Here is a 20972-nt window from a genome sequence, read left to right as displayed (position 1 = left end):
AAACCCTATTGCTACTCAACTGAAGAGTATTCTTACTGAACTCATGCTCAACTTGAAGGAAAAATTTGTAACTGGGACATTTGCTCTTCCAGTAGCAAACATACAAATGTATTTCAACTTCTCATCCGCTTCAGAGATACGAGAAGTGCATACTTGAGAGTTTTTGTACACTACTACTGTTTCCTTTCCCTTCTTGAAGTGCTTTACTCCACAGTTCCACAAACCTTGAAGAAAAAAAAAAAAACAAACCAAAAAACCAAAAACCAGAACAAAAAACAAAATCAAAACAACAAAGAAACCCAAACAAACAAACAAAAAACCACAATGGAAAACAAATGGTCCAACAGCATTTCAGGGAAAAATCAAGTCATAGAGATGAAAAGATGTTCTATTTGTTTGTCTGTGAAGTTTGTTCAATTTTACCTGTAACAGTAACGGTTTTAAGGGTAGAGTATACAGAATGCTATATTTGGTAGCCAGAAGCAATTTTTGCTTCTTTATTCATATAGGAGAGCCATTATTACATTTTTTCTCCAAATATTAATATTTTTCCTCTACTTGGTTGTGCCAGCCTCTCTTCCCAATCACACTACTGTCTCTCCCTGTGTTAGTACAATGTGGAGCAAGATCAATCTGTGTTTTGAGGCTTCTTAACATCTTTAATTATAAATGAAGAGCCTGGTTTTTTGGGCCAGACCTTTGGAAATCATGGAAAGTTTCTGAGATTTGGTAACAGCAAATCTTCAGAGCATAAATGCTGATTTTGAAAAGTAAAATTACTCTTTATTTGTAGTAGTTAACAGCAGCCACTTGCATCTTGGGTATTTCACTACAAAGCTTTTTAAGTGCCAAAACATAAACAAATGCCTGCAAGAGCAGAATGGAGAACCAAGCAAATGGAACTCCCTGCAAGGGTGCAAACAGCAACACATCCAAACCTCAGCAACAGTTGCTACAGCTGAAAGGAGAGGAATACAAAGTTACTTTTCTATCTCCAAAAAGATATTTTGTATTTTCACTAAAAGTAGCCAAGAGATAAGACCTTAAAATTGTGCAGTATCTCCTTTCACATTTATCTTGTTCTAATTATAAAACCATCATCCAATTTAGCCCTTATGGCTAAACTGCTTAGATAAAACTCCTTTCAACTTACATTTCCCTAAAAGCTACCATAACCATAGCTCTAAGATAAAATATAAAAAGGGAATTTTGAACTCTGAATTAAATGGTTTGCAAACAGTAGGTATCTTCATAAAATTGTCCAAGTCACTCACTGGCCTAGTTATGATTTATGAAAAGGCATTAGACTGTCTGAAATTTTAAACCAGAGTACACTAGGACAGAAACTGTCAGAATTTTAATAGATGTGGGGATGTGAAATGGGGATAATTACCACAAAAAAGGGCAAGTATTTAGTACTATGGGATATTACACTGCACTAACAATTGCTCAAACCTTGTATTCACACTACAAGCTGTATGTTCACTTGACCAGTAAGTGCTATAGACAGGCTCATTTTCTTATCTATACAATATATGTCTATAGTTACAATAGTATACAACATATGTCTACTATATGTCTATAGTAATTTATTCATGGTATTGGCAGATTCTCAATATTCTCAGTTCTTCTACCCAAAACATGCTTTCAAGTTTATGACCAGGTTTCTCTTGGTCATAAAACTTCCATAATGAGGACTAACTCTACAGGACATTAAATCACATTGCCTATTTTCGTTCTTGGGTAGTTAGACAAGGCAGATAGACAAAAAAGCCTGCTTTAAGCAACATTTAAGCAGGTATGATTGAACAAATATGTGAAGTATTCACTTCTCTGCTGGGAAGTAAATTCACGTCCCCTATGCTGCACACACTACAAGTGAGAGAGCGTTCAAGCAGGCAAACGGGCAAGGTGAACAGTTTGGCAAGTCAAGCCCTGTCTCAAATAAGTGAAAGAAACTTCTACCTATTATTAAAGTATTTTTTAGGATCACCTTAATCTGAAAATCAAATTACATTCACTGTAAAATACAATAGCCTCTTCTATCTGAACTTCCAAAGCATCTTGAAGATAATTTATTAATATAAAAGAACATGAAGGTATTCTGAAGAAAATACAGTTTATCGATTGCCATGCAGCAGCTGGAGGTGAGAGAGAGGGGTTTGGCATTGGTTGCCGGTCCAGGGTACACACAGGCATCTCCAGGCCATGGAGAAAGGCTCATGAATGGCAATGTTCAAAGGGCCAAGGTGGGTACAGGCTGAGTCAGTCTGCTTTGCACCTGCTATTTTGTAGCAGGACTGAGCTGGATCACATCCAGCATGGTTACAAGGAGGCTCTGAAACAATTTGGAGTGCAGTTAATTGAGAGGTACAGTTTCGCACCTCTCAAGAAATATGCGGGCCTTGCAATTTTTACTTACATAATTAAACAACTAGAAGTTTAGGCACTAGCTTGCATCCGAAGAAGAGAAACAGTTGACGAGAAATGCCTAGCCGCCCCAGGCTCCCAGAACTACTGTGGTTACATTCAAACCACAAAGTTTAGTCTTCATAGCTGGAGATTTTAAGGAAGCCCAATTCAGAATGCAACTGTTACTGAATTTAAACTCCCCTTGGAAAAGCCCATCCCCAAACACCTATCACTGCTAATCTTTCCACATGTTTCCAGCTACTGAGAGCACGAAGCATTGCCTGATACCCATCAGCCCCATGGCCAGCAGAGTCACATCGTGGCTGCCAAAGACACATTCTGGGACCAGAATGCATATTCAAGGCATTAAATGAAAAGGTATTTTAGTAGAAAGGGTCATACACAATATTCTGGAAAAACAGACCATCTGACAGCAAATCCATTTGGTCTTGAAAGGGCAGCCAAGGAGCTTGGGAATGTACACAATTAAACTTCAAAGAAAGACACTAGAAGTCTAAACTGTGCAGGATACAAGCTGCAGGAGACTTCATGTTCCTCTCAAACTCAGTAGCATGCAGGGAACAGGCTACACTGGGCTGGGCACATCTGGTTCCTCTTCTGAGACTGCCTGTCGCCAAACCAACAGTCATGGCAGCTGAGACTCCACAAAACATCTACACGGCCAAAGTAACATTCAAACCACACTTAATTTTCCCAGAAAACCTATGCTTAGATCAACACTGAGGATAAAAATTCATAGTTACTATGTCAAAAACAGTCAATGGAACTCTTAAGTTCAGCTGTATCCACTTACAGTGTCAACAGAAAGCTGATTAGCAGGTATGTATTTAAGCAGATTATTTTCAGCTAAAGCTACTGTACAAGAATGTCTTTTTTCACACCTTGTCAACAAATTATTAATTTAACATTAAAAAAACCAAACCAAAGCAGTTCTTTTAAAACTAGATAAGAATTGAAGACCTGAATAGTTTTTTCAATTCTGTAATTAAATCCATTCCCTTTATATGCTGAGAAGAGCAGTACAGATAGGCTAGATGTGTGATATGGTTAAGACAAAGGAGCTGCATGAAGATAAATAAATGCTTCATGAAACCATGGTCTGGAAACCTTACAAAGGCAAGAGAACCCCAGGCTGCCATTCAGATGTTCCTGCAGAACTGACCCAGGAAGGTCAGCTCCGTGAGGGGAACAGCTGACGATTCACCCAGCAGCACACATCAGCCAGCATCTCTGTCAGAGAGCTCTGTACACTTGGGTGTCACAGATCCATCAGGCACAGTTGCATTTAAAGTTTTTTCTAGTTACCAGCCTACTGAATGATTTGCAATGGGAGTCTCATTTATGAGCTCAGAGGGCTGCTAATCAAAGCAGGAAGATAACAAGTTTACGGAAAGCTCATTTAAGCATGAGGCATCCTTTCAAAGAACTAAGCTTTCAAAAAAACCTGATCTCCACCAAAACCCTCAAATGTGATAGTGGGCAAAAAATGTTGACCAGCTTTTGGTCTACCCATTTAAGCAAAATTTTCCTTTTCTAAGTAAGCGATAAACATAGTACTTTGGTTGATAAAGGAAAAACAATTTTGAAGATGCAAGCCTAGAGAAGGAAAGAGACTTTCTGCTCTGATAGCAATCCTTCTGAAGGCATTTTCCTGAATGGGGTTGTTCAGAGAATCACATAAGTACATGAATAAAAAAAAAATCTGTTTATAAAGTTTATAACACAACTTTTTAGCGATGCAAGAAGGCAATTTCCACATTAAAACTCTAGTCCTGTTGTCACTTTAAGGGTAATAGAAACATCAGCTGATGGGGAACACGACCCTGCACCCTGCTACTCCTTCCTCTTTCTCTGCTCCAGTCCCAGTGCTCCTTCAGTCATGTATTGAAGTCAGGCCAGGCAACTTTGGCAAAACAGCACTACCAGCCAATAGTTTCAGCTGGTTTAGGTCCACAGGCAGCTCACTGCATTGGTGGTGACATGGCTGCCCCAGCAGCAATGCTGGCACAAGGACGACAGTGAGACATAAAGGCAGGGGAAGGCCAGGCTCTTTCAAAGCCAGCCCCTACTGAGACCTGCCTGGAACAACTACTAAGGTCAAATACATTACATGGAGTTACCACTAAATGCATTTAAATCAAGCTTCAAAGTTGGAAAACCAGCCCCTGCACCATTACAGCTCAATTTCATGTTATAACTGTCCACTATTGATGAGTTCAAAAATTTAATCTCATCAGCCTGGAAGCATTTCCTTCTGTTAATTTTATACTCATTCCACCTACAGGTTGCTAAGGCAAAAATGCATATTTTGCCCAGTATATTTTACAAGTTTATGAGTTTTTTGCCAGCAAATCTCTACAAGACAGCGCACAAGTTAGGGATCAAACAAAAGTACATATGCTGTCCGCCACCCTCCCATTTTTTAGAAGTGAGTGCTTTGGTCATCAGATGATGTTTTGCAAGGAGGCCCCACAAGGCACAGTCACATCAGTGCCAGGAATTCAGTGAACCTGGGGTCACGCTGTCAGGGCTCCGCAGCACTTAAAGCATCTGAGCGGAATTCAGTCAGGGAATTAAATGACTGCCATTACAATACCAGGGCATCTGTCTTCGGCAGATCTGCTTTGTTGCATTTCTGTTCTCAAGAAGAACACAAAAATAAATTCTTACCTAGTTCTCCTCGAAGGTTAACTAGTTCTTGAGATAACTCTTTCCGCTGCTTCAATGCTTCCTCCCTCTGCAGAGAGAAGAACAAAAAACCCCAAACATTTGGTTACTAGTGGTCTGAGCAGTGCACCTTCCAATAATTAACCTACATGTGTTCTGTAGGAAAAACAAGAGGCAGGAGCAAGAAGCCAAGATATGACTCATTTAGGATAACAGTTCAGCTGTTACAATATACACAGATGTTCTTCTGCTGTTAAGGAAGTTATACTTTAAACAAAGAACACCCTTTTTCCAGGATAGCTCTGCCAATTAAAATCCTACATTGAAGTAATTATTTATATATTTTATGGTGGGTTGTAGCAACATAAGCCTCCAGAACAAATCAAGTGATAGCTGTCAAGGGCATAGAAGTATAGTGTACATGTGAAAGAGGCATGCATTAAATATTTATCTTAAGCTTACTCAAACAAAAAACCAAGAACTTTGCTAAATGCTCCTTTCTTCATGAAGAAAAAGGGCACAGCCCTGTTCGAAGTTTGAATACCAACCCACCCTGCTGCTCGAGGCTCTTAATGTCAAGATAGAGGTGTTTTCTTATACCGAGAGGATCATAAGGAATGTGTGAACAGATCATAACAAAGCAGAAGCACCCATCTCCCCTGCCTTCCCCAGGAGCTGTGCCCTGGCCAGGCCAGGCCGCCGTGCCCCAGACCCACACCCGGGGAGGGCGCGGGCACAGCACAGGCACAGCCCCGGCGGGGCCGCTCCGTGGCACGGCGGTCAGCTCCTCACACCGCCCGGCTCGCAGGGCGCTTCACCGTGCTCCAGGCCGGCTCCCAGCGAAACAAACCCTCATTACCCTTGCTGCAGCACACCTGAGAATAGAGGCACAGCTTGCTGCTGAGCAGCCCATCTTCCAGCGCCGGCAGCCCCCGCTTGGCCCCCCGGCCCTCATCGGCGACGCGCGGGTGGCGGCGGCACCACCGAGCCGGGCAGGTTCTGGCCGGGGCCGAGCGTCAAGGCTGGACCTTGCCTCCTCAGGTTATCCTGCCTCCGCGCCCAGCGCTCCCGACAGCGGCAGATACTGCAGCTTCTGCAATTGGCACAAGCAGCCAGCGATTACTTAAAGCCACAGCCCTTCTTTTATGAAAGGAGAGCCCAGACATTAGATCGATCGATGTCCGCTTGCTACGACGGCAGGCGGGACCACTGAGTGAATCACTGCCCTTCTCTGCAGATAACCGAGCTTATTTTTAGCTGTTTCGAGCTTGCTGTACGCTGCTTTCACGCTTAATTTGTTGATGCACAGGAGGCCTAAGCTGAATGGGAGAGCCACAGATACAGCAGCTTTGCTGCTGTCAATGCCCAGGCTTACGTTCAATAGCCCCGGTGCACAAAAAGAGCTTGAAACTCACTTCACATGCTTTTCCTTTAGCGAGGATACATTAGGGAAAAGAACAAAAAAATTTTAAAAATTACTGGCACAAAAATCACACAGACTTGTCCACAACTGAGCACAGCAGATGAATTTCTAGACTGGTCAAACCATACCTACAGCTGGTTCTCCCCAGGGAAAACCTCACCTTACAGCAAATTCCCCCTTTGCCCTTGGTCACTCTCACTGCAGCCTGGGCACAGGTTTACATCTTAAGAGCACCCTGTCCCGGTTGCCTGCAGAACAAATAAAGCAGTAAAAGACACCTTTCTCATTGAAAAAACCTAGAAAGAATGAGCAACCAAACCCAGTCATGTATTAAGGTCTGACACAAGACTAATCAAAATGAGTAATTTTTATGCTGCACGCTCATTTGCAAGTTTTAGGAAATTATTAACCAGCTGAATAGGCTGGTTAGAAAAAAACTGCCAGAAATAATATTTCTTTATTAGAAGTATTTACATTTTTGACCTTTTATGAGAAAGATTCTCTTTTAATCACTCAATTTAAGCAGCCTTAACAATTCTTTGGACACTTTATACTTCGGTAGAGCTATTAAGCAGCTGTGTTGCAATTTTATATTAAGCACTTAGAGGCCTTTTACAGTGTCAGTGGGCTAAGATTGAAAACCACGCCTCACCCTCCACAGTAAATTCTCAGGAGAGCAGAGAGCTCAGTTATTGAAAGGACTTGCCCTGCTCTTCTCCACTTCTCTGCACAGAAAGGAGAGATGAGTCATCTCACTCTGGTTCAACGCCAGTGTTGCCACTATGGACACAGCATCTGCTGATGAAAATGGGAATGCTGCAGTGAGTTGAGCTGCATCCTTCCACACTGGGACACGACCTGCTTTCTTCCAGCCCACTCTGTCAGTAAAACATCTCAAATTCTCCCTAGTGGCTGGACCATGCTGCAGACCCTTTGGGACTATGCTAACATTTTTGTTCAGTGTTTCCAAAGGGGCTTCTTCATGGTATACACATTTTGTATTTGCTCTCAGTTAAAGAAATTTGATGAGAAAAGGGTATGTGTGATCAGCACACACTAGGGACTAACAAGAGGCTAAGACTAAAAATCCAAAACAAAATCAAATAATACTGTCCTAGTAATCCTTTTCATGTTTCTTGCTGCTTCTAAGTCCTGCTGCTTTTTACTGGTGGTGTTTAACCTGTTGCCTCAGTTCAGCTTCCCATTCATAGTTTAACAATTCAAGAAATCCAGATGGATTTGTATCATCATCTACTGCTCACAAATACATTCAGAAAAAAACTGCCAGCCTAAAATAAGAAGGACTAATTTCTTCACATGGATAAGCAACCCCCCTAAAGTAGTCAGACTGACTAGAAGTTAACTTAGTACACTTTTATCTGAGGGAGAACTGAAGCTGCAGGTTGGAGGTTTCCCCAAGAAAACTTTAAAGTTTCCAAAATCTGAAATCTAAATGCAGGTAAAATACCAAAAAGCACTTGAATAATCCAGTAAGGGTCTATCTTCAGTATTTAATTTAAAGGACAGGCATGCATATGCTTTGGGTTGGAATACCTAGCAACCTTCTAGTTTATGCTTAACAAGACTATAGTTGAAAAATCAATACCAGAAATCGGAAAGAGCAGAACCACGTTGGAGTATACAGGATTGAGCAATTTTGACATTGTTATCCAGCTAAAACCAGCAATAAGGATCATCCTCAGTTGTCAGAGACTCATGAAGGACCTTCATACCCCTTTACAACTTCTTCTGGTACAATTTATGAATTTATGTGAACCTCAGGTAGATTATTTGGTACCTGTTTTTTTCTTTTTTACAAAGGTTGCATTTAACCAAAACATCCCCCCTGTCATAAACATGGAATCTACAGGAAAGAACAAGAACAGAATTTAGAGATAAAAGGTTTGCCACAGGCAATATTGGAGTGGTGCGCCCCTGCCAATGAAAAAAAGTTATCAGCATAAAACAGGAGACTTGGACATTTCTTGTTCTGCGAAGGATTAGCCAGTTAAAAAATCCTTCATGTTTTGAAAATTTCACAAGTTCAGGTAGACATATGCCCCACAGCAAAGACACTTGGAAAGGTGAGGCCCAGGGTAGAAGGTTAAAGAACACAATAGCTTCAAGATAACAAAAACTACCAAGTCAGGAACAGAATAAATGACGAAGTGTGTAATTCTTTGTTTAGTTGGCAATTATTCAGCCCAATTACAGACTTAAGAGTATTTTTCCTGGCAACTAGTTGTTTTTGCTACAGCTTGAGATTCAAACAGACCAGCATAGGGTCATTTTAGATACAAACAAGGGTGAGGACATATCACTGTCTGAACAGTTTTCATTGCTTTCTGATTTGAAAGCAGGAAGCTCTACATAAGTCCACATTCCAGAATGAGCAAGAGGGATATTTTTACCAAGCACACAAACAAACTGCCTTCCTGGCTACATACCTCTACCAAATCTTCACATAAGACAGACCCAAGTTACCCCCAAGACATCAGGTTCTGAGCAGTTCTCAAGCTGAAATAGGTGGGCATTCCTCAAGTATGCCACAGCAACTTTGCAGACCACAAATACAAGAGGCATGAAGTTTTACAGCAAATCGGCAACTTTCTATTTCCTTTAGAGGATGTGCAACTAGCCAGACTAACCATTCCAGGTTTCCCAGCACACTCCTGCTCCTGGCCAGGTGGTGGGGGGTGATGGTGTGGGAGCCCATATCTGCCTGCAAATCAAGGCTTTGAGAGCCACAGATAGGCTGTGCCTGGTCAAAAAGTCCTAATCACCTTTTGCAAATTTTTCCTCCATGTTAAGAGCTAGAAGTCCTTCAACAGTTACTCAATATAAAAGCAAATCAAGGCAGAAAACGGGTTTTGAGTATGCATGTCCAAATAAGCTAACATTGCCCAATCTGGTAGTAATTATCCAAACATCACAGTTCACATTTTAAAGAAGCGCATTCCTTTGGGAAACAAATACTCCTTTGGAGCTGTACTAAACAAAGAAAAATTCACAAGAACCAATAACAGAAAGTTCACATTTGCATACCAAAATACAGTACTTGTTTGCTTTTTTAGTTTCAAGCAGCTATATGACACTGATATCTGTGAGATAAGCCACCTGCCACAGTTGCCTAGTCTACCCCAGTAACAGAAGAAGCATTATAGATCACTGCAACCAAAACCTGGTACATTGCAAAGGAAGACACATAACTCACTTTTAGGCCATGAAATATCCCAGGGAATTAGGTTGTGTTGTGGCAATTTTCCTGTGACAGATGGAGCAGCCATACTGGAATGTTCATCTCAGTGCTGGGATGCAACGTGGTGCATGCCCAGAGAAGGGCTCTGACAATGCCAGTAGCAAGCCCTCTGGAGTGTGCAGATAGGACAGGCAGCTCTGAGTTTCTGGACAAGCACAGCAACTGAACCTCTCACTGACATAACTGCCATGTGGGAACATCTCTGACTGGGAAGGTTGTAATCAGCCTACTAGTTTTCAGCAGCAATATACTTCACAAACAAGTAATTTCAAGACTCAAAACTTATAAGAGTGGAATATTAAATATAAAAGCATTGCGATGCTTTTTTCAAAAAGCATTTTATTATAACAGGTTAAATCAAATTTCTTCAGACTGCATAAAAAAAATTCATTGATGCAAAGAACAGAAGCACTTAAATGTTTTACTATCATATACAGGGCCAAATTAATTTTATTTTTGGAAAGCAGAGTCTGGTTTTTCTAAGTCATTTACTGTCAAACCAAACCACAAGCACTTACTCCTAAAATTAAACTTAGAGAGAAATGCTGAGCATTTTAAAAAGACAATAGATTAGTCTTAATAAATTAGCAAATTTGCAAACACTTCTGTAGCATGTATGTTTGCACCCTACTGGAGATGTGCTAAGGTTGTATTATGGTTTAAAAAAAAATCATAATTTAAATATTTTTTAATAATGGTACAGTCTCAGTTGTCAACAGGATGTCTTTGTCATCCAAAGGAGATATTCCTCTTGGGTACGAAGCATTAGAAATTTATGTCTACTCCATCCTGGTACTGCTCCAGTCATAAAAACATGATCATCATCATTGGCTGTAGTGTACAAATTGAGTCACATCTTTGCATAAACTCCAGTCACTCGTGTGTCATCAGCTACAGCCTGGAGGTAATAATGAAGGGACAACAAAAGGGCCATTCATATCCGCTTTGCAATGTGACACTTGATTCTGGTCCTTATACCACAGTATTTTTTACCTGTCCCTATTCCTTCTTTCCTAGCAAAATCCAATCCTCTAAGTAAGTCTTCTCATTAAATATTAGCAATTTTAGAAATTTATTTCTTTTAAACTCACCTACTTTGTACCTCACTAAAAACCTCCTTGCAATGTCATTTCTTCTGCATCACTCAATGCAAAAGCAAGTTAAAGAAATAAGCCAAGGAAGTAGTACAATAAACAGGATTTACACTCTGTGGTCCATGCATATTTTTGAAAGAAGCAGCAACTACTACTGTGATAAAATAAAAATGTCATTAACCATCTCCAATCAATAAATATACAGTGAAATGAATACTTCTAATTTACTCTTGGCCTCATTTGTGTTATGCACTGCTTTCTTAACAAGTGAAATATGCCATCAGTTTTCACCTTGACATACTTCAGGCAGAATTAAGACTCAGAATATAGCATTTACATGATTAGCTGATAGAGATTCACTGTGAATTCTAATATTTTACTTCTTTTATCTACTAGGTACATGTAAAGAGAATCAGATGTTTTTTTCCCTGATGTTTAGTGTATAAAACACCAAAGCAGAGAACCAGCCAAACAGGATTCCTATGAGTCACTATGTATTTAATGCATTTACTTGCAGGCTCTTCATGCTTTTGCAAGCTTTACATAGGATCTTAGGCTCACAGGGATCTATGTTTTCCCATTTCAGAAGCCACGTCCACCTTCATGCAATAGCCCTGCAAAGATAGGTCCAGATGTAATAAGATGGGCTATTTAATTGTACTTCTCTGTAACAGCCTGTTTGCTACTTTACAGCACTTCTGAATGCTAGTATTAATTCTTACTTCTTACACAGAATGACTCCTTCCTTCCCTGCAGAAACTCCAGTCTCATAAAAATTAAGTTTAGCTCATCTAAGCAATTACTTATTTCTCAGTATTTTCTAAAGCTTTCTGTCTCAATCCAACTCATTTAAATATGACATAGTACCCACCAGATACCATGCAACTTTGACAAGTTATACTGTCAGAATTTTTCTCACGTCTATAAAACTGTTATTATAATTTTAAAGTTATTCAAAGTGCTGTAATAACAGCCTATGCTTGAGCATAATATTACACTATTAATTTCATTTTTAAGACTGTTTAGAATTTCACCTGAAAAGGTAATAAAAATCAAGAAGGAAATAAGATTGAAACATATTACTTTATTTCTTCTACTAACTACTCCCTTAAATTTTGCAATTAATACCTCTATTTTGCTCCTATCATTAATTCTGCAGCTTTTTGGAAAAAAAAAAATTACAAGAAATAGTAAGGTATTCATGAAAATCGGTTCTTTGTGGAAAGCAACACTAGTTTCCTGAAACATCAAGTTTGTTTCAGTTAAAGGTGTCTTTTTCCAAGACATCTTTTGCTAGGAGTAGCTATAGCACAGGATTCACAATTCTCTTCAGCTGTATCCCCACTCAGAATACCCTGGTGTACCAAATAAATTGCCTAACTGACGCATCTTCTACAAAGTTATTTCCATCAGAGCCTAGTTTCATAGTAATTAATGGATTAAAATGTTTTTCTGGATGTTAGAACTCACAAATCTTCAACCTGTTGCCAAAAACATTCTTGTTCATTCATACCACGTTTTATAGAGACTTTGAAAATCATCTGAAACTTCCTTGCTTTCCAACTGCTACCTGTCAGACACAGGTTTCCAGAGCCTAGGTTTTCTCTACCGGGGGAAGCTACTGTGGCATTACTCTAATACTCTCTGTTACAAAACAGAAAATAATTGCATTCCTCAAAATCAGGATAATTAGTTTTGACTTCCTCATTATTTTTCTTTTTTTTTAAAAAAAAGTAAAGAAGCACAAAAATTATCTCAATTACATATCCTTAATCTCTCTCATAAAAAGTTATGTCCATATTTTGGGAAGCCAGATACATCTCATATGAAAATTCTAATTTAAACTGGCCAAGTTTGATTTTAAGTTCTAGAAAATCAAAACAAAGTTCTACTCAAAGACAGCTGCTCTAAACAACAGGACTAACAGGTCAAAAGATATGAACTGTTCCAAAACTCTTGGGGTTTAGTGATGCAATATGTACTTCTGCCTCTTAACCTAGATATGCATTTCTCATTTGATAAATATAAACATTTTCTGCTGAACAAAGGCCAGGACAAACATTTCTGATAGACGTATTAATGTATTCCAAAATGGAAAAAACCCCATTTTAAATTGCTAAGTTCCCAAGGAAACTAGTATCTGACTCTTACAGTCATGCACATGTCAGGAAATGCCAGCTACAACAGGTCACACACTAATGGTTAATTTCTATTTCCACCTAGAAATGCTGAAGCCGGCTCAGTCACACGATTTCTAGCATATTCCCTATGTTGTTTCCTGTGTCACAACCACAATTAGTGTTATCCACACATTACTGTCAAGGCTCTATACCCTTCTCAAATGGCCTTTTCCTCTAGTATTCATAAAGATGGCACCACAACATTCCCAGGTAAAGTCTGACCTGTAAATAGCAGTCTTTCCATGACCATGCCAAGAAAAGCACAACAGTGAAAGAGTTTCTTTTCATCTGTATACTACCCTGTTTCACAGATACAAATTTGAAGCCCATTTCTATAGCAGAATCTGTAGAGAATTACTGAGATGCTTAACTGGATTCATTTAGTAAACTAGAAAAATAAAAATGGATATTCATAACAACCAAACATTTTACCTTCTACTTTTTTAAACAGCTTAAGTAGTAGTTCTGAATGTAACAGTATATGCACTAAAATGAGAAGATTAAATATCTGTCAACTCACACTCTGAACAGTAACAAAACCATTCTAACTACACATTACCCTTTTCTTGACAGTTAAATCTGCCTTATACAAATTTAAAACCAGATTTAAAACCAAGCTAATACCACACTGCTAAAACAATCACCCTCCACTCCCAAAGATGTAAGAGTTTATACACAGCAGTGAGTAGAGGTTGGAACAGCCCAGCTGCAGAGCTCACACAGCTTTGGGGAGCAGCCCTGAGGCAGGGAAAGGGGCTGAACACCTCTCAGAAGGCAAGAAGCAGAAGCTCAGGAAGGAGCTGCCATAGCCTCAGCCTCATCAGTTGGTGATGTACTGAGGTTTTTTGCTTCCCAAGGGAGCATCTGGCTCCTAGCCACAGTTGCAGACCTCTCAGACACACACTCCCACCCCACCCCACCCCAGCACTGGTACTTCTTCACTTCCACTACTTCCCACAGTAAACCACTGCATGGGAAAAACTTTTGACATGGACAGACCTGTAAAACAAGACCCATAATAATTTTTTTATTGGCTTCCCAAAGAAGCCCAAGCATCCATAAGGGCTAGGGAGGACAGGGGAGAACTGCAAGAGTAGCATTCTCATCCTGACTTATCACAGACATGCTAACCACATATTTAAAGCATCTGTGAACGTATCTTTTACTGAAGGGACAATACATTCAAAATGAATACTAGTGGAAGTTAAAAGATCAACTAAAATGCAGTAGGTGAAATTTCAGAGCTCAATGAAGTTGAAGGTTAATGGAAAATGGCTCTCCTTGGCACTTCATGCATTTATTGTAAATGGCCAATTTCACCATTTCCTCTGTACTGCCACTTTTCATTTCTTGTTTGAACTAAAAAAACAGGAAAGTAGTCATGAAGTAACAGGAATTACCAGGGGATCAGGGGAAGCGCAGTACTCTAGAAAGACTCAACTTGCTTTTGTGATTAGTGTGCAGTTTATCATGTGTTCCTATCACTGCCAGCACACACACAGCCGTGGAAAAACTCCATGTTCTCATCAACCACACTATTCATTGCCATCAAGTATTCTGGATGCCAAGAGGTTTTCCATTAGCATTAACCCAGTGCAACAACAGCTCCTGTGAGGTAGAAATCAGGCTTTTAGGATTTTTTAAACTCAGAAGAGTCTTGGTAAAGGCAGCTAAGCGTAGACACCCTCCTCACCCCCCCTAAAGAAACACTAACAGATCAAGTGGGAAGGTTTTATCAAAAGCAGCTGTTACTATTGACAGCTCCAAGGTAACTCTTGCAACAAACAGGTTTGAGCTCAGGGCTTTTTGAGAGATTCCTGCTCAACTAGACACAGCAGAACAGCATTGCTCAATCCCATTTAACCCTTCGACAGCAGCCTCTCAACCTCACTCCAGATGGGCTAGCTGCAGTTTTGACAGAAGTCATTGCCAGCAAGTCCTGATTTTGTTGGCAGCTATATACCACTTCAAATGAGCTCATAAGAAACAACTTTAAACTTTTGTGCAGAAATAACATTGGAAACTCTTGGGGAAAAAAACCCAACATGACTGTAAAAAACTAAATCTAACAGCCAAATCATATCCCAGTCACTTCAGCTTTGGAGGGAAAGCAGGAGAGGCTGCAGCAGATTTTGCCAAGAGGGTCAAGCTGGGCTGGCCAGCCTTGAAGTGACCCAAGTGCTCACTCCAGGACTTTAGTCCATTTGGCCAGGCAGCCTGTCCTTCACCTCATCTCACCCTCACACTGGCTCTGACCAAACATTAGGACAATCCACATCACCACCTGGCAAAGAAATGTTCTTTGGCTGGTTTAGCTTTCTGAAAGTGGCGGGCTGAATTGGCTTTTTGTAGGGACAGAGCAGCAGCAGAGGAGTACAGAGCAGCAAGTTGTTTCTTAGGCTGCATCATATCACTTCACACTTGTCTAATGGGAAGAATGGAAGCACAGCTTTGTTCCTCATGTAATCAGCTAAGCATAGTCTTTAATTTTTTTTTTTAAAGACAGAGAAGCTGAAGCTACTTTCAGCTGACTCTGCAGTAGTTTACCTATGAGACCCTACCTAATGAGTTAGAGCCTAACTTGAAGTTTGTCCCGGAGTTTATGCAGTTTGAAAACTACACCAAAGGGATCCTTCAGACAAATAATTGTATGGGCAGCTTAAATTGTTAGCTATACCAGACTCCACCCTCCACCTTAAAGGAAAAAACTCAAACAAATGAACAAAACTAAAACTAAACTAAACTTTCACAGTGTTCCCTAAAACAGTGAAATCCTTCAGGATGTTTCCCACAGATAACTAACAGATTTTAAGTATTCCTTACAGCAGCATGGCAGAAGAGTCCTTCTCATCCCTCTGGTACTTCTACAAGAATAAAGCAACAAGTCTTCAGAAATCATTGTCTTATCCCAGGAAAGAAGAGAGCAACCTCAGAATCAGTAACTGGTATGAAAATACATCAACATGTCGTATCTAGCTCAATTTCATGTGCTCAAACTTAACTGTCCAAGATTACTATTTTTATATAATTTGACAGAGATTTTTTTTTTCTTTCCATCTGCAAAAGACTTACTGAAGAGGAATAAGGAGAAAAATCACTAGTTTCTTCATGCAGTTCTCTCTTCTCTCTTTCAAAATCACTTTTCCCTCAATTAAACCCCTGATTATTCTTTTAAAACCCCATATGTAGATTACAGCAACCAGTAAAAAAGCCTAGAAGAAGCAAATTAGTATGATGGGCTTCATGTCATCAAACATGACATTTATAAAGTATATGTGAGTTTTAAAATGTTGCAATAAAAAATATTTGAGAGAAGAAACTAGGCCAAGACATTTAATTGTAAGAGTTACTGAAAAAATTAGTGTGCTGATTCTACAGTAATTAGAAGACTGCACAAAAATTTAGCAGTGAGAATTTAACTTAAAATTTCACAATATCATGTTAGACGACAGGTATCCAAAAATCCTGTATCAAATTGCTCTGAAGATCTCAAACTAGTTCTTTAGACAGAGGAAGGTGTTTCAACCAAGCATTTAAGAAAGTCCCAACCAAACCAATCCCAGAAAACTGGCTAAGAGCCACTGCTCTCAGAGTTGAACCAGATTATGAGGTAAATGCAGTATTTTCAGATTAAATGAAAGCAAGCAGATACCCCATGAGAATGTTACATTTCTACCAGAATATTAAGACAATTTAGGGCTTTTTTGTATACCAGACTGTAAAATCACTAGGTAGCAGAAGAGTTGAAATGAAATTGATACCAATCTTAGAATGCTAAAAATGCAAGAGAAATGGCTACTAAAGCCTGCATCAGCTGTGCAGTATAAACACATAACTGTTATAATTTCCTTGACATCACATTTTTCTTTTCTCAGAAGTTTTCAAACCAGACCAACAGTTTCTAGTGTAGCATCAAACTGATTAAGTTATTACATATTTCAAACAGATTAGAAAAGTTAAGATTAAGCCACACCAGATTCATTCCACTCTATAACTCCAGATGCATTTCTGTATTTTTACGAATAATTTTAAGACACCATCAACAATGCAGGATTCAATAAATAAAACTGTAACAAACTCAGACTTTATTCTGAGTAGCTCAAAAACATATCCACCCCTTAAATACTCTTCCATCCAATGTCAGATAACAAAGCAAGGCAATGTAGATTATCTGTTGAAACTAGATTTTCCTACAAGGGCAGAACTTGAAGAACATACTTGTAACGCTGCTCAGCCCTGAAGGACTCTCTGACTACAAATATTTAAAACTCTTTTAAAGAGTATGTGAAGTGTGCAAAGGCCACAAACCCCGGTGGTATGGGTTTGATTTTTTTCCTAGTCAAGTAGTAGTATAACCTCCTAGCTAGAAATATAACTTCCACAGGAAAACAGAAACCATTGGAATGAAAGCACAAAATTTAGTATCAGTATATTAATATTTTCTGAAGCCCTTGCTGAGAAGAGTTCAAACAATTAAAGCCAAAACTGATGAGCTGTGAGTTTTTACCTCGGACTGCAGGTGCTGGATGACAACTGTTAATGCTTCAAACTTCTGGTTACTGGACGTCAGGAATTTTTTCAGCTGCAGGATGATTCCACTTTGGGTCTCACATTTTGTTTTGTACTGTGTCAACTCGGCTGCTTTTGTGCCAGGTGAACGTGCATCTGTGGAAGCTTGAGTCTGTGTGCATGAGCTCCTGGGACTCCGCTGCTTGCCCTTGTCAACTGAGACAACAACAACAACTAATTAGTAAGCATTTCATGCTGAAATCTCACCAAAATGTAAAGGACAGGTGCAAAAGAATGTAGTTATAAATTCCTACAAACACTTGCTGAAATACTAGGAGAAAGGGTTATTTCAGCAGCACTGCAGAGTGGGCACTATCAATCTGATAATTCCTAACATCATAACCTTGGTTACAGTGTTTTGCACTTCATCCTCACCTGTATGTATTCTGTGGCACACTTTTTAGCATACTATTCACACTGGGCTTTGAAAAAATACAAAATGCAAGATTTCTGTCATCCTATCTATTCAGTAACTTATTTCTAAGCTAAAGTCACAACTTTTGCTGTGCAACATGGAATTCTATTTCCTGCCCTCTAAAGTACTGCTGAATACAAAATCATTTTATCTACATTTCCTTTGTTATTTTTCTTCCTTCTAAAATTTTAATTGTAAAAAATCCCCTCTCTGCAGCTGAGACCTGAGCTTTATTAACTAGAAGTCTTGCAGTATTTCTTAGTGCTAGCAATTTTCAGTCACAAGGATAAAACTTTAAAAAAAGCTCTAATATGTAATATATTTTAATATATATTCACAGTCCTGAAATTACATTTTTTATTTAATTTCTTAGTTTAGTGGCAACCACAAAGTTTTCACAATACATAATCATCTCATGTCAGAGGAAACCAGATTACATAAATCAGCACTTGACTCATATTTTCAGGTTTCTCTGCTGCCTTCGGAGTGGAAAGGGAGTACAGTACCGCTGTGCAGATAGGGCCAGTCTTCCCCCCTTGATCACAAAGGGAATGAGCAAACAATTTTGCAATAAAAGGCTGATGCAATAGATAAATAACCCTTGGCAATTTAATGAAGACATCTAAGCAGATTACTTTGTACAGTTTCAACTTAACACAATTTCTTCACGATAGAGTGAAAAAACCTGAGAGGTGAGATCTGGAGAAAAGAAAGATAGGAATATGCAGAAAAAACAGGGGACAAACTAAGCAACAAGACTCAAACCTTTATGAATCCAAATCACCTGATTTGAAGGTTGTCAAATGACCCTAGAATCATCCAAGCAGTGTAAGATTCAATCTCACAACTGGAAACAGTATTAAGAACAAAAGCTTTGATTCTCAGCTTATGTTCGTCTGACTGACGTATCAGCTATTGCATGAATGCATCAGCCTTCCACAGCCTGCATTTGTTTTTAGTCTTTGAAAACAGTTTTCCTGTTCGAACTACTAATGTCCTCTGTGACTTCCTTACTGAGCCTGGTATAAGTGCCTCCCGAGCCTATTAATTTTCCAGATAAATCCTCTCTGGAAAAGATTTTCTGCCAGAGAACTGTCAGCATATCATGCTTTATAATGTTCAAATGCCCTTGTATTCTTGGAGATTTCCCTACACTTCGGCTCAGAGATGCAGACTTTTAAAAGGGTGTATTTTCAATTAGAAACATACCATCATGCAGTTTAATATTACAGCTATTAAAAGGTGTATCAACCCAAATCAAAATACAAATTTGTAGGACAAAAGGGTTGAGCTTGGCTGCCAGTTCTAGTTATTTTTACCTCCATTTAACTAACATGACTACTTCTTTTCTCCATGTGAAGATATAACACATCTTTTGTTTTTACACAAATGCCAATTCACATCTGAGAGCAACTGCATCAAATTTACAGCCATCTTATGGACAATACTGTGTGCCGGAAACTACTGGTTACCTTCTGAAGCTCCTTCAAAAATCACAAGAGATAATAATCAAGAAGAGAAGGGGAAAAAAAAAAGGAGGGACTAGAGAATAAACATGTAGAGTCAGTTCTTCCCTTCCCTACTGGCTTACATACTCCTACTCTCTCATATATTCCACCTCCATTCCTGAATGCTCCACTTATGACAAATAGAGAACTAGAGCACTATTCTTGATGTAAGAGTATTGGGTAAATTCACTGATACAGATGCTAGTGTCATAATTTAATTCAATATTTGAAATGAGTTTTACAACCATTTCTAGGACCCTGACAGAACTGTGTTAAACCTGAACGATTGCAGACAATTTTTACTCTGGGAAAAAATCACACAGTTATTTACCTAATGAAAAAGTTTCATTTTCAACACAGCAATACAACAGCTTAAACAAATGACTAAAGGCTCCAAATATCCATTGTTTCTAGAGTTCAGCCAGCCCTTATCAGTTTCTCAGTTTCATAACACTGCTTTTATCCTGCTGCCCAGACCACCAAATATTTTCAAAGAAACTCATTCAAGCATCCAGCCCTTGATACTATACTAAAAAAAGCCGAACAAAAAACATGCATGAAGTGAAACTCAGTGACATTCCAGTTGGCAATTTTATCATAGACATGTGCTATACACAGCCACTTCAAATGTTGAAAAGCAGGAACCCTCTGTAGCATGAACTGCCTCTGCAGATTAACACCACTGACACTACGATGTTTATTTATGGCCTACGTACCTCTGGGCAATGACAGATCATTTCCATGCTGTGGTGTCAAAACAAAAGCCATGCCTTCATTAAGCTCAAAAGCATCATGAGTCTGATTACTGATACCACCACATCAATGTCAGAGTCTAATTTATAGAATTGGTTAATAGCCCAAGTCCTTCTCACTTGGGCCTGTTCACCTGCCACCTCTATACAGTCAGACTTGTAACACAGAACAATTTCCACCTCTTCAGCAGGTTTAAAACCACTTTATGCAATGTAGTTGAAAAGTGTGGTTCTGGAAGACTGAAAATCAGATTTTCAAGTACTGTAGTAGATGTTCAAGTTACATGTAGTACAGTAACTGGACAGAATCACCATCTAAAGTCCTATCCTTCCTCATACCAGTAAAGAAAAAAAATAGCAGTGATTTTGCAAAGACTAAGCCTTTTGATCATTGAATCATTCACAGAAGACTTGATTTGGGTCTTGGAAAAGGTCCACAAATCCTCTCACTCCCTCTGCAGCCATTATACAGATGGCACAGCAGCAGATTCCAGTTCACTGGGGAGAGTATTAAACCCATTCCAAGCTTCTCCATGAAGCAAACTGTTTCTCATGCACAGCTTTTCTAGTTAATAGCCATTCAAAAGCAAGAAATACACAACTGTCAGGACACAGGGTGTGTTCCATAAAGTTACATCTAGGTGCTGGGGTTCTGCCCAGTATTTGACATAG

General features: G+C 39.3%; 1 protein-coding gene across 1 annotated transcript in view; it reads right to left on the bottom strand.

Annotated features, from left to right (window-relative positions):
* MTUS1 (microtubule associated scaffold protein 1) overlaps positions 1–20972 on the bottom strand; it is a 119348-nt gene that overhangs the window by 10205 nt on the left and 88171 nt on the right. The window contains 2 exon segments of the mRNA XM_033059590.2: positions 5104–5170; positions 17564–17781. Of these exon segments, the coding sequence (XP_032915481.1) occupies positions 5104–5170; positions 17564–17781 (285 nt within the window).

Source organism: Catharus ustulatus, chromosome 5, assembly GCF_009819885.2.
Source record: "Catharus ustulatus isolate bCatUst1 chromosome 5, bCatUst1.pri.v2, whole genome shotgun sequence".
Lineage (NCBI taxonomy): Eukaryota > Metazoa > Chordata > Aves > Passeriformes > Turdidae > Catharus > Catharus ustulatus.
Note: the sequence above shows the minus strand (reverse complement) of the source record. Positions and strands in the feature narration are given on the sequence as shown.